Genomic DNA, 14,268 nt, shown 5'->3' with positions numbered 1-14,268 from the left:
TCACAGTTTGCATCCCTGATCTTGACCCCACTATCTACAGATAGTCTCTTTTTCCTGTCTTGTATACCTATAGTAAGGTTTTCCTTCTCTCACTTGCGGACTCATGAGACTTGTGTGAGCTAGCTGGCCCATTTCAGACCCAGGGTGTTTGACTGTATCCTGTCTCTGACTCACGTGGTTACTGAAAGTTGTTCCGTACAAAATCCTTCCATAAATACCATTCTTAAAAATACCAGAGCCTTTTACATTCTAGACTTATTAGCTCTTGTCTGAACAGCTGTCATGTTACCACTGCAGGATTTGGACAAGCAATCAGAGGCATCATTATACTTAAGAGGAATGGACTGCAAAAGTCCAAAAAGCTGGTATGGAAAGACATGCTGATCCAAGCCTTCTGGTGCACAGTGTTCTGGCCAAACAAGGCAGGCAGGTGAATTACTATTGCAGTCAGTTAGGCCTTTCTGTTGTCTGCAAAAGTTGCTCTTGGCTGATTGTCTTCCACTAAAATGCCAGCCCCAGGAATCTAGGGGCTTAGGCTGTTCAAAAAGTCAGATTTGCCAATTAACTTCTCTCCTGGAATTTATCCACCCAGCTGTTTACCTAAAAGTAGAGGCAGACCCTGCACAACAAAAACACTGTAGCTTAGAGCTTTAGAACAAAATAATGATAATGCTCTTTTCCCCCTTCACATCTTTCATTCCAGTTGTGAAGCTTTTAAGCTATTATCAAAGGCTGGCACCTGAAGAAGTTTTAAAAATATGTTTAAAGGAAGCACCTTTCTCTTAACATCCATTTTAAAAATGTGGCAAATAAAGTAATTTTTAAATACTTTTTTTTTTACTTTTGCCATTATTTTTGGAAATATTGCTGAAGCTTTCCCTCCACCATTTCCACGGGTTGTAGTGCAATATTAAGCCCATTTCCTTCAATGGACTTAGAAGAAGGGTGTTATTATATTGCGGGTTTCACTGTTAATTCGTGATGGTAGGTGAAAGTTAAACTTGGCCTAGGGAAAGTCCACTGATGCAAAAATACTCTACTCACTCCTTTTAATCCAAATGTGGGGACAGAACCTGTAACAGTACCATTTGTATGTATGTAGGTGCTGTGCTCACATGTCATCATTCACTTATCTGGGAAGTGGTGCAAGCATTTTTAGTCAAGAGTGGGAAAAGTTTGCTCTTTTCTCCCTCGTGCATTGTTATATCTCTGGATGAGTGCTGTGAAGTTTTCTTCTGTTCTGGAGTAATGGTCATGTGAACCCTCTTGAACTAGGTTGGATGTATCTTCTAATACAAATGTGTCCACATCTAAGGTTATTAATTGTCATACAACTATTCAAACACAACAGCAGCTGGTTTGGAGTCCTTGGTCGAATCCCCACTACCATCTTAGCCAGGTTTCAGAACACAAACCACCGTTAGTTTGTGTTCTGAAACCTGGCTAAGACGGTAGTGGGGATTCGACCGGGCAGGTCGTCCCTCAAACCTGGATAGTTTGTGTTCTGAAACCTGGCTAAGACGGTAGTGGGGATTCGACCCTTGTGTCACCATGAATACACAGTGCTACTATATACAGCAGCACAGAGTTGTAAAGATAGAAAAGGGTTAGAGAAAGGTGGAGACTTAAGTTGCCTTTTTCTTTTCTTGCTTTTTCATTTTAAGTTCAGAAAACACGGAATGATGAAGATTTAACAGATCTGGTTAAATACCACTGTAACAACTTCACAAAACCAAGAACAGAAATTAAGATCAACAGGAAAACAGCATTTGGGACAACAACTCTAGTTATGACAGATTTTGCTCTCCTAAACCATAATAGAAGTGAGAGCCTTACTCCAGATGGAAGCTCTCTGCATGGTTTTTCAAGAAATGATTATAATAGCACCTACCACTATGCAGTAAACACACCAGTACCCTTCCTCAGCCAATATAATTCGTTTGAGCCAGTGGAGAAGAAACAGAAGATTGATTATTCGTCTTCATCTGTTGGGACTATCATTGGGAATTTAACGAGCAGGTTTGTTGTTTCCATATCTAAACCCAACTCTTGTAAAATATATATCATCAAATGCAAACTTGAAGCCCAGGAATTGATGTGCAAGATTGTTATTCTAGGAGCAAACAGTCAGTTTAATGTAGGTTTGCTTGCAAGAACTCATTTTAAAGACAAATGTATTGTGGCATAGGTTTTTGTGGTCCAGAACCCACTTTGACAGATTAACAATTTGGATAGACATCTAGGGCCTGAGTATGGAGAAAGAAAAGAGGGTGGTGAGAGTAATAGGAGTGTCATATGACTATGCTCAAATGAGTTCAACAAATGTAGGCTGAGCCCCACTCTTGACCTATTGTGGATGAACAAGGATATCAAGATGAGCAGTATAAACAAATGCCCCAAAGGGACAACCACTTTCCTGCAATGGGCTGCTCATTCCTTGTGTCCATTGAATCTAGATTTCACAATGTCAGATTTTGAATGCTTTCCTTAAAATGCTCATCCGCTGATCTGTTTGTTTGTTTGTTTTAAATATCTGATTTATATCCATTTACTCTTGTGAGAAGACTTGCCTTTCTCCAATATGAATGGCGGAAACTGTCAGAACCAGTTGCGCCACATGCTATCCAAATCTAAAAAATTGACGAGTGTTAAAAAGAACTGGTGTTAAAAAGTCACAATAACGAATGCTTTTCAGACAAAGCTCCAAGATGAGTGTAGGAGAAAGGAAGAATTATAGCATAATAGCCAGTCTGTGGCATGGGAACTGGGGCCCAATGGATGGGGTCAAGGAAGACTCCATTGCCCTTGTTATGGCCTGTAGTTGGGTTAACCTTACCCATGAATCCTCCTCTCTAGGGAGGGGAAATATCAGGTTATGTGACATTTTATCTATAATACAGTGAGTATTAGGGTGGCACTAATGCTTAGGAGCTTGCCCAAAGGTTGACCACTGCTCTGTCACTGAAACAACAAGAAAACTAGCCCCATTTAAACATTCAATGTCAAGGAACATACCCTTCATATTGTAAACAGAGATGGTTGCCAACTATCCCAATGACGGTAGTATCAGAGGAGAGTAAAGCTTCCCTGCTACTTTCATGAAATACCGTTTTCTGCTCTGCCAGTCAGACAGCTTCCTCAGTAGAATATGATTGGGATCATTAAAGTAGCTTTGATCAAAGAGCATGGAAAATTGTCTCTGAAGCAGACAAGTGGGTAGAGATCCCCATGGCCCGGTCTAAGACACTTGTAATAGCTTTCCAGAAGGGAGAATATAATTGGATGGAATTGGGCCTGTAGTATGTCTTGCTGCTGCCAATTCAGGATGTCTTTAAACTACGTAAAGGTGCAGAATTTATGCTAGCAGTGCCAGAATGGTGCAGTTTATAAAAATAAGAGTCAAGGCAATTTTTTGGACTTTGTTCTTTGCATTTAATTTCAAGCTTCAGTATGTTGAGCATGGAATCCTTGGTTTATTTAGAGAAAACAAATAGGGTAAATAAAATATCAAGGACTGTCTTGCATTTTGATCACTGTTTATTAAGGTACACTATTGATAGCTGTGTATGAAAGGGAAGAGTTTGTGAGAGTTGTGGAATGGGTAGGAGTGATAGTTCTGGTGTAACTAATCCCTTTAGCTTTATGCAGCTTTTATTTTGTAACCTGTCATTACAGAGCACCTCCAGTTAATATGACAGATGGTTCTTGTACATTAAATTCTGGCAGCCCTCGCTGCAGTAAACATCGCCGCGTCTGCGTTCTTCGAGTGGTGAGGAAGGACGGAGAAAACAAGGGCAGGCAATTTTACGCTTGTCCTCTGCCTAGAGAGACTCGGTGTGACTATTTTGAAGTACGTGAGATTACAGTCTATCCAGGATCTTTGAAGGGTACAAATCACTTTCTTGGGCAATCTTGACAGCTCTTGGATTTCATTCATTCATTAATGAACATAGTAGACTATGGATGATGACTGGGTTGTATCCTACCACTCTTTCCATTGGCATAAAAATTTAAAAGGCATATAAGATAAATAAATAATAATAAGAAGAAGAAATGTTATTTTATCTGATTCTCCTCCCCACTGCAGCCCCATCACATATAGTTTTCTGTGCACAATAAGGCCCTAAATCCCTAGCAAATTGCTTGTTTGAAGCTCAAAAGGGGCCTTCTTCCTTTGGGACCTGTGGAAATGCTGGTAGAATCCCAGTCCAGAATCTTGTTGAAACATGTTTTTGGTTTGGGTTGTGGTTTAGAATGAATAAGAGATAATTTTGACTATCAAAGGGTTTTTTCAGCATGAAAAGATTGAGTCACAGGGACAGATCCAGTGCAAAATGTGCTGCCTGAGGGAAGTAGCTAATACCCTCCTACCCTTTGAGAGAAATTGTAAATACAACAAACATTTGTGTGTGGTAAAAAACATTTTATTAACAAAATTGGTTCAAGGTAAACAAAAGTGTCAGGTGCAGCATGGGGGTTTGATCTTCTGGTCTGTGTACTGGACAGCACAAGTGCTGTCCCCCAGACACCTACATTTTTCTCAGCATGCCTGCCGATGAAAAATTATCATACACACTGGAGCAGCTGTGAGATTCCAGATGGGCAGTTGCCGCTTCCTGAAGACTCTTTGCTGCCAGGGGCGCAAGCCATCTAAGCCCACGTCTGGGCAGGTGACCCCTTGGCTTGCTCCACCCCAAACCTCCTGAGGAGGTTCCACTAAAGCGGGTATTTGCCCGCTGCCCCCAGCTAAAGATCAGTCCTCATGCGCAAACCGCCAACCCCATAACAATAACAATAATGCGCATGCATTAACACAGACTAAAACAGGGAGAAGTGGGTGGGAAACGTGCTGCTCCGGCAAATGGGGAGGTGGGAAGGCCGGGCCCCGGTCTAAATAGGCAAGACAACTAGAAATAGGCAAGACAACTAGACATAAGAACAGTTTTTTCCCGAATGCCATCACTCTGTTAAACAAATAATTCCCTCGATAATGTCAAACCATTTATTATATATTTATTATATGAATTGCTGCACCTACTTTTTCATCATTCCTATTACCCATCTCCTCCCAATTATGACTGTATGACTATAGCCTGTGCTGACATTTCATTTTATTTTATGATTTTACATTTTATGTTTTTATTACTATTGATTGTTTCCTGATTGCTTACTAGACCTATATGACAATCATTAAGTGCTGTACCTTATGATTCTTGACAAATGTATTTTCTTTTATGTACACTGAGAACATATGCACCGGAGACAAATTCCTTGTGTGTCCAATCACACTTGGCCAATAAAGATTCTATTCTATTCTATTCTATTCTATTCTATTCTATTCTATTCTATTCTATTCTATTCTATTCTATTCTATTCTATTCACCTCCCCCCAGTGACATCAGGGTGCCCCGCATCATTGCTTGGCGCCCTAAAGCCTGCCCAGCCCGTGCTTCATGCGCTGTCAAGCCTTGTGAGCACCAAGGAGCTCGCGAGGCTGGGGAAGGAGGCAGCATCAGGAGGCTATCCCTTCCCCAGCAGCAATGGCTGCCAGGGTCAATCGCGGCTCCTCTTTCTGCTTACACTGGAGCTATTGTGTTGGTGGAATTCAATAAAAAGATTACAGCAGCCACTTGTTCCAAGTCAAACTTATTCTGCCCCCACTTGTGTTTCTACTTGTGCAAGATCTTCAACAAATTTAGTCATATAAAATAGAGGCAGGAAAGAACTATGTGTTGTACAAAACCTCAAACAAGTACAATTGTGCTAAGTCTATGCTTCTGCTTGTCTATCACTGGATCTGAGTCACTATCACAAATTCATGATGTACAATAACAAATGAAATATACTTTTATATAGAAAATTTAATAAAACATCCCTAACAGAGTACAGATAATGATGAAGGCAGTGGTGGGATTCATCAGGTTCGTACCACTTTGGCAGAACCGGTTGTTTAAATGATGCTTGTGAAACAACCAGTTGTTAAATTATTTGAATCCCACCACTGGAACCGGTTGTTAAATTATTTGAATCCCACCACTGCCTGTAAGGGTTCCTGAATGGGTATGGTACTTAATGGTCTGTTGTGACATATTTCCCTCTTTGTTTGCAAGAGGAAATCAAAAGAACATTGGTTGAAGGTTTCATTGAGACAGAGCAGTGGAAGGATGAGCTCTTCAGTACTTAGTGGAAGAGCTGTGGAAAGGAAAGATTGGAATAAGGGTAGGGTTTTTTATCAAGCACTCATGGCATTTCCAAGAAAAGTGTTGCCTTACCCTACAGGGAGAAATAACTATTTATTTATGTAAAATATTTGTATGCCACCTTTCTACCCAATGTAGAGACCGAAAAGGTAAACAATCAAAACTACGTTAAAATGCAGATAAACATTTTCATTAAATAAATAAAACACAATTAAATGAAACACATGAATATAGTAACCCACAAACAGGGAGAAAGACCAATGAGAGTTCATGAGAGAATACCAAACAAAACACAAAACCAAACAGCCTTCACCTGCTGGTGGAAGTCAACAACAGAAGGAGACACAAGAAATCTTGGGGAGAGAGTTTCACAGTTTTGGTGTCATGAGTAAAAAAGCCCTTTTTGGGGTTGCCACCTGTCTCGCCTTGGATGGCAAAGGCACCTGATGTGGGGTGTCTTAAGGTGAGTGGAGTAGTTGGATAGGTTCATGTGGGAGTAGGCAATCCTTAAGGTATGCTGGTTCTAAATCCTTTGGGGCTTTCAGGGTAAATATCAGAAGGCTTCCTGCCAGCCGTTTGCCACCTTACGCCAGCAGCCAGAATTTTAGAGGAGCTGTAAGTCTATTAAGCCCAATGGGGGTTCTCAGTGGCAGGGAGGCTTTTCTGCTTTGCAAGTTTCCCCACACAGCCGGGAAGCCCCTATGGCAGTGATGGCGAACCTATGGCATGGGTGCCAGAGGTGGCACTCAGAGCCCTCCCTGTGGGTACGCGCAAACAGAGTGCCCCCTCCACACATCTAGGCTGGCCTGGGCTGCTGAGCTCGATTATTAGCATTAAACCTGGTTTTGGGGAAATAGTGTAGGTAACCCTGTTAAGTGCTGTTAAACTAAAAGCTTGCCAATCCTTTTGCACGGGAGTAAAGCTCGGTTTGCTTTGGCAACTTGGTGGGGCTTTGCTTCTGGAGTAAACCCTCTAGGGTTAGTGATTCAAAGTTATGAAGGAAGAGTTACCTGCTGGTTGCTTCAAAAGCAAAAGCCATCGACTACCGCGAAGCTTACTCCTGGAGTAGCGCGCCGTACCGAACCAACCGTTTTTTCTAAACAAAAACCTCAGTATTCAGGTTAAATTACCGTGTTGGCACTTTGCGATAAATAAGTGGGTTTTGGGTTGCAATTTGGGCACTTGATCTCAAAAAGTTTCGCCATCGTTGCCCTATGGCAGTGGTGGCGAACCTATGGCACGGGTGCCAGAGGTGGCACTCAGAGCCCTCTCTGTGGGCACGCACACGATCGTCCCTACCACACACACATCTAGGCTGACCTGGGCCGCTGGGCTCGATTATTAGTATTAAACTTAAGACCTAGTTTTGGGGAAGCAGTGTAGGAGAAAATAACCCTGTTAAGCGGCTGTTAAAGCCGCGCACTGGTACTGTAACGCGAATAGAAAAGATTAAAAAGCGTGATGCTTTTACCTGGGAGTAAAGCTTTCGAAGTTTTGCAAGCTGGAACTTGCTTCTGAAGTAAACTCCCTCCTAGGATTCGCGATTCACCCGGTAAGAAAAAAGTTGCATGGTTGCCTCAAAACCTTCAAAACTACCGAGCTGCCGCCGAGCTTTACTCTCAAGCCTTCGCAAGCGCCAGGAACTAACTGTTTTTTTCTAAACCGAGCCGCCAGTATTCAGATTAAATTGCCGCATTGGCGCCAGCGGAAATGTCATTTAGTTTTGGAGTTTAACCGCGTTTGGGCAACGTCGGTTTCCCGAAAAAAGGTTAGCTGTCACTGCCCTATGGGTACGACGGGGCAGTGCAACCCCAGCTGGCTGCCTGGCCTCTTGAATGGGGCTGTGTGTGAACATCCATTTGGCTTGACTTTTCATCGCACAATGTCTACACAGAATCTAGAATGGGAGTAGGGCGCTTTAATACTCAAAGAGCCATTTGGACCCGTTTTCCACTGGAAAAGAAAACAGTTGGAGCCACAAATAATTTTTGACATTTAAAATAAAGATAACACTATATATATTGGGTTTTTTTCCCTTTTACTCCGCACATTCTGAGGAGCGCATGGATGCGCCCACCCTGCTGCCTCCAATGGGGTGGGCGAGAGGGGAAGCCCGCGGCGCGACCCAGCCGACCGCAGGCGATTTAAGTGCGCCAGCCCTGCTGCCTGGGAAGAACCGGAATAGACGGCCCCATTTTCACGACTCGATGAGTTCGACAGTGCGAAACGAGACGAGCCGCAGGTTCCCTACCCCTGCTCTAGATCATTAAGGCGAACGCGGTAAGGCAGAAAGGCGAAGCAGGTGCTTTTGATGTCAAGTGATAGATGGCTGCTGGTTCTCCTGACCATTAATATAACAACCAAAAGCACATGAACAAAGTGTAGTATTAGCAGCTCCTGACTAAACATGTGATGAATAAGGCAAGATGCCAGGATCATTTCCTTTACATGTGTTTTCAATTCACGCTCGAAAGCTTTGGTGGAGGTCTTTTTTTTTCGCTTGCGGTGTGGCAACTAAGGCAGTATTATAAGTGAAAATCCCTTCCAGACTCTAAAAGGAAAAAGAACGTGCCAGGATCATTTGTAGTTCTTTGAGTGTAAAATCTTTTGTTTTGGAGCCATGAACTATGAATAAGTGAAACCTATATCATTTCCTGAGTCGAATGAGATTATCAAAAACTGCCCTTCCACAAAGTCAAACCAGTAGAGGTCAGACATCGAAACAAAGTATTTTAAAGAGGTGGTAGTGGTTTATTTTGACTATTACCTGTGGTTTATTTTGACTATTACCTGTCAGAATTTAAGACAAGCTTCCTGCTCTCAGTCTAAAGGAGAAATTTGGCTACAGCATCTAGTGTTAAAGGGAAAATGATTTCTCTCCACAGTGGGCAGACCTGCATTTTCCTTTCTGCAATCATGGGAAGCGCTGCATTAGGAGGACAGTGTTGAAGATTGGCCCTAATAATGGAAAGAATTTCTTTGTATGTCCTCTTGGGAAGGATAAACAGTGTGACTTCTTTCAGTGGGCAGAAAATGGTCCAGGAATGAAGATTATCCCAGGATGCTGAGCTATTCATCTCCAATGCACCCTTTGACGTTAATCTTCCCCAACTATGTATTCTGTACTTCTCTAGGAGATGTTATAAAAGGTTTATGGCACTTTTGGATTACAAATCTGTCTAAATTATATATATGAACATTATTTCTTCCATCCCTTCTTCTGTTTGTGCTATTTTCTGTTAATTACTTCTTGTTTATTTTAACTGTAGAAACTCAGAATGCATTGTGTGGGGGGAGGCTGTATTTGACACAGTTGTCTTGCAATGTACTGCAGTTTGTCAGTAAACATATATATTTCAGTTTAGAATTTATCTGTGTCATTTGTCCTTCAATACTTCTGTCCTATTCTAATAAAACTTTTATGGAAAACATAACTTGACTCAATGCATTTAAGATGAATAGATTTTAATACATTTGGAACTCCGTTATGAAAAATTAATATGCTCAATAAAATGTTTCTAGTATTGATGAAGCTTTGTTTATACCAGGTTGTCCTTAAAAGCTTGCTGTTGGCTCTAAAGACTACATAGTTTTCATGCATCTAACAAGTTTAGCCATCCATTACAGACCTATAGGTGACCCTGTAGCCATGATTTCAGCTTGGTTTTGTCTGAGTACTTTCTCATGTTGGAACCTGCACTGAGATGAAATGTTTGGTTTTGAGATGACAGATCATTAAATCTACAACTGTTATTCAGCTTAGGTCTGTTTAATGCTTCATAGAATCAGGCTAAAGTACTTCCATTTATTTGTAGTGTAGAATCCACATTGTGGTGTGGATGTAAAGGAATTTAGTACTATTGTTTGTAACTCATAAAAGCGGCATATATTCAGTGTGAATATTCTGGAAACTGGTTTCCCTTGCTACCTTGGCTTCTTATAGCTATTTATCCAGTATATTGCTATTCACAGTGTCTGATAGAATGGATTTTTTCTCCCATCCAATTGAATTGCACTTCACCTTTGTCTGGTGGCCACAGGTCACCTCTTGAAATCTCACTAGGTCAGTTGTAGCAGTTTATTGTAACAGTGCTTTAACTCCTGTGAAGCACTGTTTAATCTTTAAGTGCCTTGAAGTAATTTTGAAACAGTTGAGACTACCTTGAAGTATGAGACTGGTGTAGCAGTTTGCAGATGTTGTGACCTTAAAAGCTCTTCAAATAGACACCTTAAGGATAGTACCACCACATATAAGGAGAAGGGTAGAAATACATTGAACTGAGTGATCCCTTGAGGGGACATTTCCTGTACCTTGTGAAAGAGAATTTTCACTTTCCTCCCATTACACCATTTTGAAAGCACTGGTTTCCAAAAGGGTAGTGTTTCTTGCTGCACAAAATGTTGGGCTTGGAGACTTGGTATTAAATCCAAGTTCTGCTTTGAGATCTTGTAAATCCTTACTGTAAAACAAGAATAACTGAAGAGTCTCTTGCCGATTTGTTAAGCTTCAGGAAAGAATGCAACTCTTTCCCAAAGCAGTATAGTTTTAGTACGGTAATATTACACCTGTATGTATTCTCAGATGTTTTCAGTGCAGACATCAGCGTGTGTGCATGTTCATATGCCTTAAATTGTAATTGACTGGCTCATAGTAAAAACTGGCTGTGTTTTATCATCTCCGCCAGGCACGACTGTTGGCTCCGTATCTCTCCCAGGGGCGTACCTAGGCAAACTGGCGCCCGGGGACAAAACCTGAGTTTGGCGCCCCAGCCCGGGGTATGGGTGGCCACCCTCCCCCACCATGACCAAACAATGATTTTTTGTACCAGCTCACAAAACACCTCCCACTCCCAGCAAAACATACATGGCTCTCTCCCCACCAACTGGCCTGATGATACCATCCAAATTTGGTGATGTTTGGTTCAGGGGCAGCAAAGTTATGGACCCCCAAAGGGGGTGCCCCCATCCCCATTGTTTTCAATGGGGGCTAACCCTGAAGATAGGGGGCTACCCATTTGAGGGACCATAACTTTGGTCCCCCTGAACATAACTTCACCAAACTTGGGTGGCATCCCATAGGAATAGTTACCAGATGATACCCTGAAAATTTGGTGTCACTAGCTTTAAAAATACACCCCTTCCAGGCACCCCAAGAAATTTGCCCAAGATTCTTTGTTTTGCAGTGACTTTGCTCCATTGTAGCCAATGGAAAATTTCTGAGTGTGCAGGCAGGCTGCACGTTTTTGAAGATAGAGGCACCAGACTTTCAGGGTGGCTCCAGGAAGCCCTCCTGGTAATAGTATCCAGGTTTGGAGACCCAGAATCAAAGGTCTACAAACCTGGATGCTATTATTATGGAAGGGGTATATTTTTAAAGCTAGTGATTATTTCTAAGTAGTTTCCACAGGGCCTGCAAAATGGAGCTGTTCCATCAGGCTTTCCCTGAGAGCCAGCCGAAATAACATTTTTTGGCCTCCTGGGAGTGGGGGAAATGCGAGTTTTAATAAGTCACCATCAGAGCTGAGTATTTTATAAATTATTTATCTGTTTTAATTCTAATATGTTTTATTGTTGGTTTTAAATGTTATAGCCACCCTGAGCCCCTTCAAGGCTCAATTAAAAATAAATAAATAAATCCCTCAGCTGACAATCTTTATGTCTACTAATGAGAAGTAACCCCAAACCTAAGGATTCTGTAAGTATTTAAACTTTTTTTAAAAAAAGCAAAAATTCAATGGGTAAAGCCCTTCCCAGAAATTCCTTTCCATGCTGTTACTACAGGGTAACGGTTTAAATAATAAAAGCTTAAAGAAGCTCAAGTTGAAATAAAATAAAGTTCTGAAAAACTTTATTAGCCAACTGCTTGGGCAAGAGAGGAACTTGGGATCAGGGGAGCTCACACAAAATGGCAGTGTGTTCTCACTTTTATAGTATTAATGACAGGTTACATCAAAATGGCAGCAAAGTTTACATCCCAAAATGCCCACATCATCAATCAATCATACAAAAGGTGGAGATTTTCCCTGTTCCCACAGTATTTTGGGGTTGTCCAAAGTCCCCATTGGAAGATGTCAGCATTTCACCCTTTGACGTAAAGTGAACATCATTAATGTTTGTTGTTGCCCTGTTCCTTAAACAAGGAGTTTGATCATTCCCATAGGCGTTTTCTATTGTTTTAGGAAGAGGGCAACTTTAAAGTATCTTCTGGGTACAACAGGATCTCAAAAACAGTTTAGTTTGCACATTTTGTATAACTGTGAACAAAGAGGCATCTTTGGAGCTTATTTGGCTGAGTTAGCATTATTAGTGAAAGAATAGGTTTGAGGCCTGCATGATTTCTTTGGTCAGCAGCTTTATGGTTGCCATCTCTCCATTATAAGGAAAAATAATGGAGGGAAAGAAAAGTTTATCTTTCCTTTATGAATCCAAAATCTTTTCCCCTTTTCTCTTATATTTTCTTTATTGCTCTCACCTTCTATCACTTGCTGTTTCTTTCTTTCACTCTTTCACTCTTTTTCTTCTGCGCTTACAATGCTATATCGTATAGTGGTTAAAGACAGAGAGTATTTGTTGGGGCAAAAATATAGCAATCCTAAACACAGGTGTTAATGAAGCAAAATGCACACAATTGTGACTGAAACCTATTATGCCTATAGTTCAGCAGAATGTTTGATTCTGTTTGGGGATATATGCAAGAAAAACAAGTTACTGTGAAAGCCAAAAGCTGAAATGTAGAACAACCTAAGTCTTGAGTACTGCCATCTGTGTTTCGTTAGTGTGTTTTACTTCATAATCTGATTTTTCCTATTTTAAACATGCTAATTTAAAATGGCAGTTGAAGTGAATTCCTCTGACTGTATTCCAGAATCGTTTCTCTGATTATGTGCATAGACACTCCATTCTGATAGATGGAGATCAAAGAACCTCCATTTTACATTGTTCTAGCTGAAGATGAATTTGCTATAGGCAGCTTAAAACAAGCAGGCGCAGGAATAGCTTTGAAAGAGGTACGGTGTGTTATGGTGGCCTCTGGTATTTTAGAAAGACAAAGGGATGCCTCTTTCTTTAAAAGTTTCAAGGCTCTGACTATGGGAATTCTGTCTAGCAGCACAGCTATTCAGATAAGACAGAAACTTCGAAAGTAGCCTAGGAACGTTAATATGGGATGGATAGAAAGCTCTAGAGAAATGTTCTGCATATGTGTAATGATTGTATAAAAAGTCTGATCCACAGAGATTGGGTGAACCCTGCCATTCATTTTCTGGAGCTCCCTGTGTTTGAATCAAGTGTCACTCTCAAATTGTGACTCTCAAAAAAAGCATCAGATTAGTCAATGTCTTATTTGACTTTTAGTTAGGGTTTATTGGAGCCAGTGTGGTGCAGTGGTTAAGAATGGCAGACTCTAATATGGAAAACCAAGTTTAATTCCCCACTCCTCCACATGAAGCCTGCTGGGTAACTGGGCCACAGTTTTCTCAGAGCTCTCTCAGCCCATGTGGAGGTAGGCAATGGCAAACCACCTCTAAACCCTTCGTGCCTTGAAAACCCTATGGGGTCACGCTATGTCAGCTGCAACTTGATAGCACTTTACATGCCTTTCCTGCGTCTGCAGCTTACCACAGATTTTCCCAGTGATCAAATATTGTGTCTTGAAAACATGTTCTGTTAAATCATTCTGCAAATCTCCTTTTCCCACATCGTTCTGGGTTTCCTCCCCCGCCCCTTCAATTGCATTTATTCCACATGCTATTGCTAAAAACACATTATTTCTGATGGTGGTGGGATGTCATCTAAGACACAATAGAACTCACCTTTTTTTTCTTTTGAGCAGATGCTCTAGCGTTACCGCACATTTACATTTTGAAGCAGCAATTCAAAAATATCTCAGTCTCCATTTCTACAATTGAGACCCAAAATGGAAGCCAAAACAACTCCTGGAGCAAGCACCATTACCTGAGAAACATAAACACATAGCCCCCCACCCCAGGCAAAAGAACCACATTTTTCCGGCCAAATTTGATGTGGAGTAATGTACAATGGTTGTTGCAGCAGTCCCTAATTACATGCA

General features: G+C 41.3%; 1 protein-coding gene across 2 annotated transcripts in view; it reads left to right on the top strand.

Moving 5' to 3' along the window:
* NEIL3 (nei like DNA glycosylase 3) overlaps nucleotides 1–9,631 on the top strand; it is a 36,156-nt gene extending 26,525 nt beyond the window's left edge. For both annotated transcript variants that reach the window (XM_048509237.1, XM_048509236.1), the window contains 3 exons: nucleotides 1,665–2,019; nucleotides 3,676–3,850; nucleotides 9,086–9,631. In XM_048509237.1, coding sequence (XP_048365194.1) covers nucleotides 1,665–2,019; nucleotides 3,676–3,850; nucleotides 9,086–9,268 — 713 coding nt within the window. In that variant the 3' untranslated portion in view covers nucleotides 9,269–9,631. The remainder of the gene's footprint in view (nucleotides 1–1,664; nucleotides 2,020–3,675; nucleotides 3,851–9,085) is intronic.
* Nucleotides 9,632–14,268: the final 4,637 nt, after the last annotated feature.

Source organism: Sphaerodactylus townsendi, linkage group LG10 (assembly GCF_021028975.2).
Source record: "Sphaerodactylus townsendi isolate TG3544 linkage group LG10, MPM_Stown_v2.3, whole genome shotgun sequence".
Classification (NCBI taxonomy): domain Eukaryota; kingdom Metazoa; phylum Chordata; class Lepidosauria; order Squamata; family Sphaerodactylidae; genus Sphaerodactylus; species Sphaerodactylus townsendi.
Note: the sequence above shows the minus strand (reverse complement) of the source record. Positions and strands in the feature narration are given on the sequence as shown.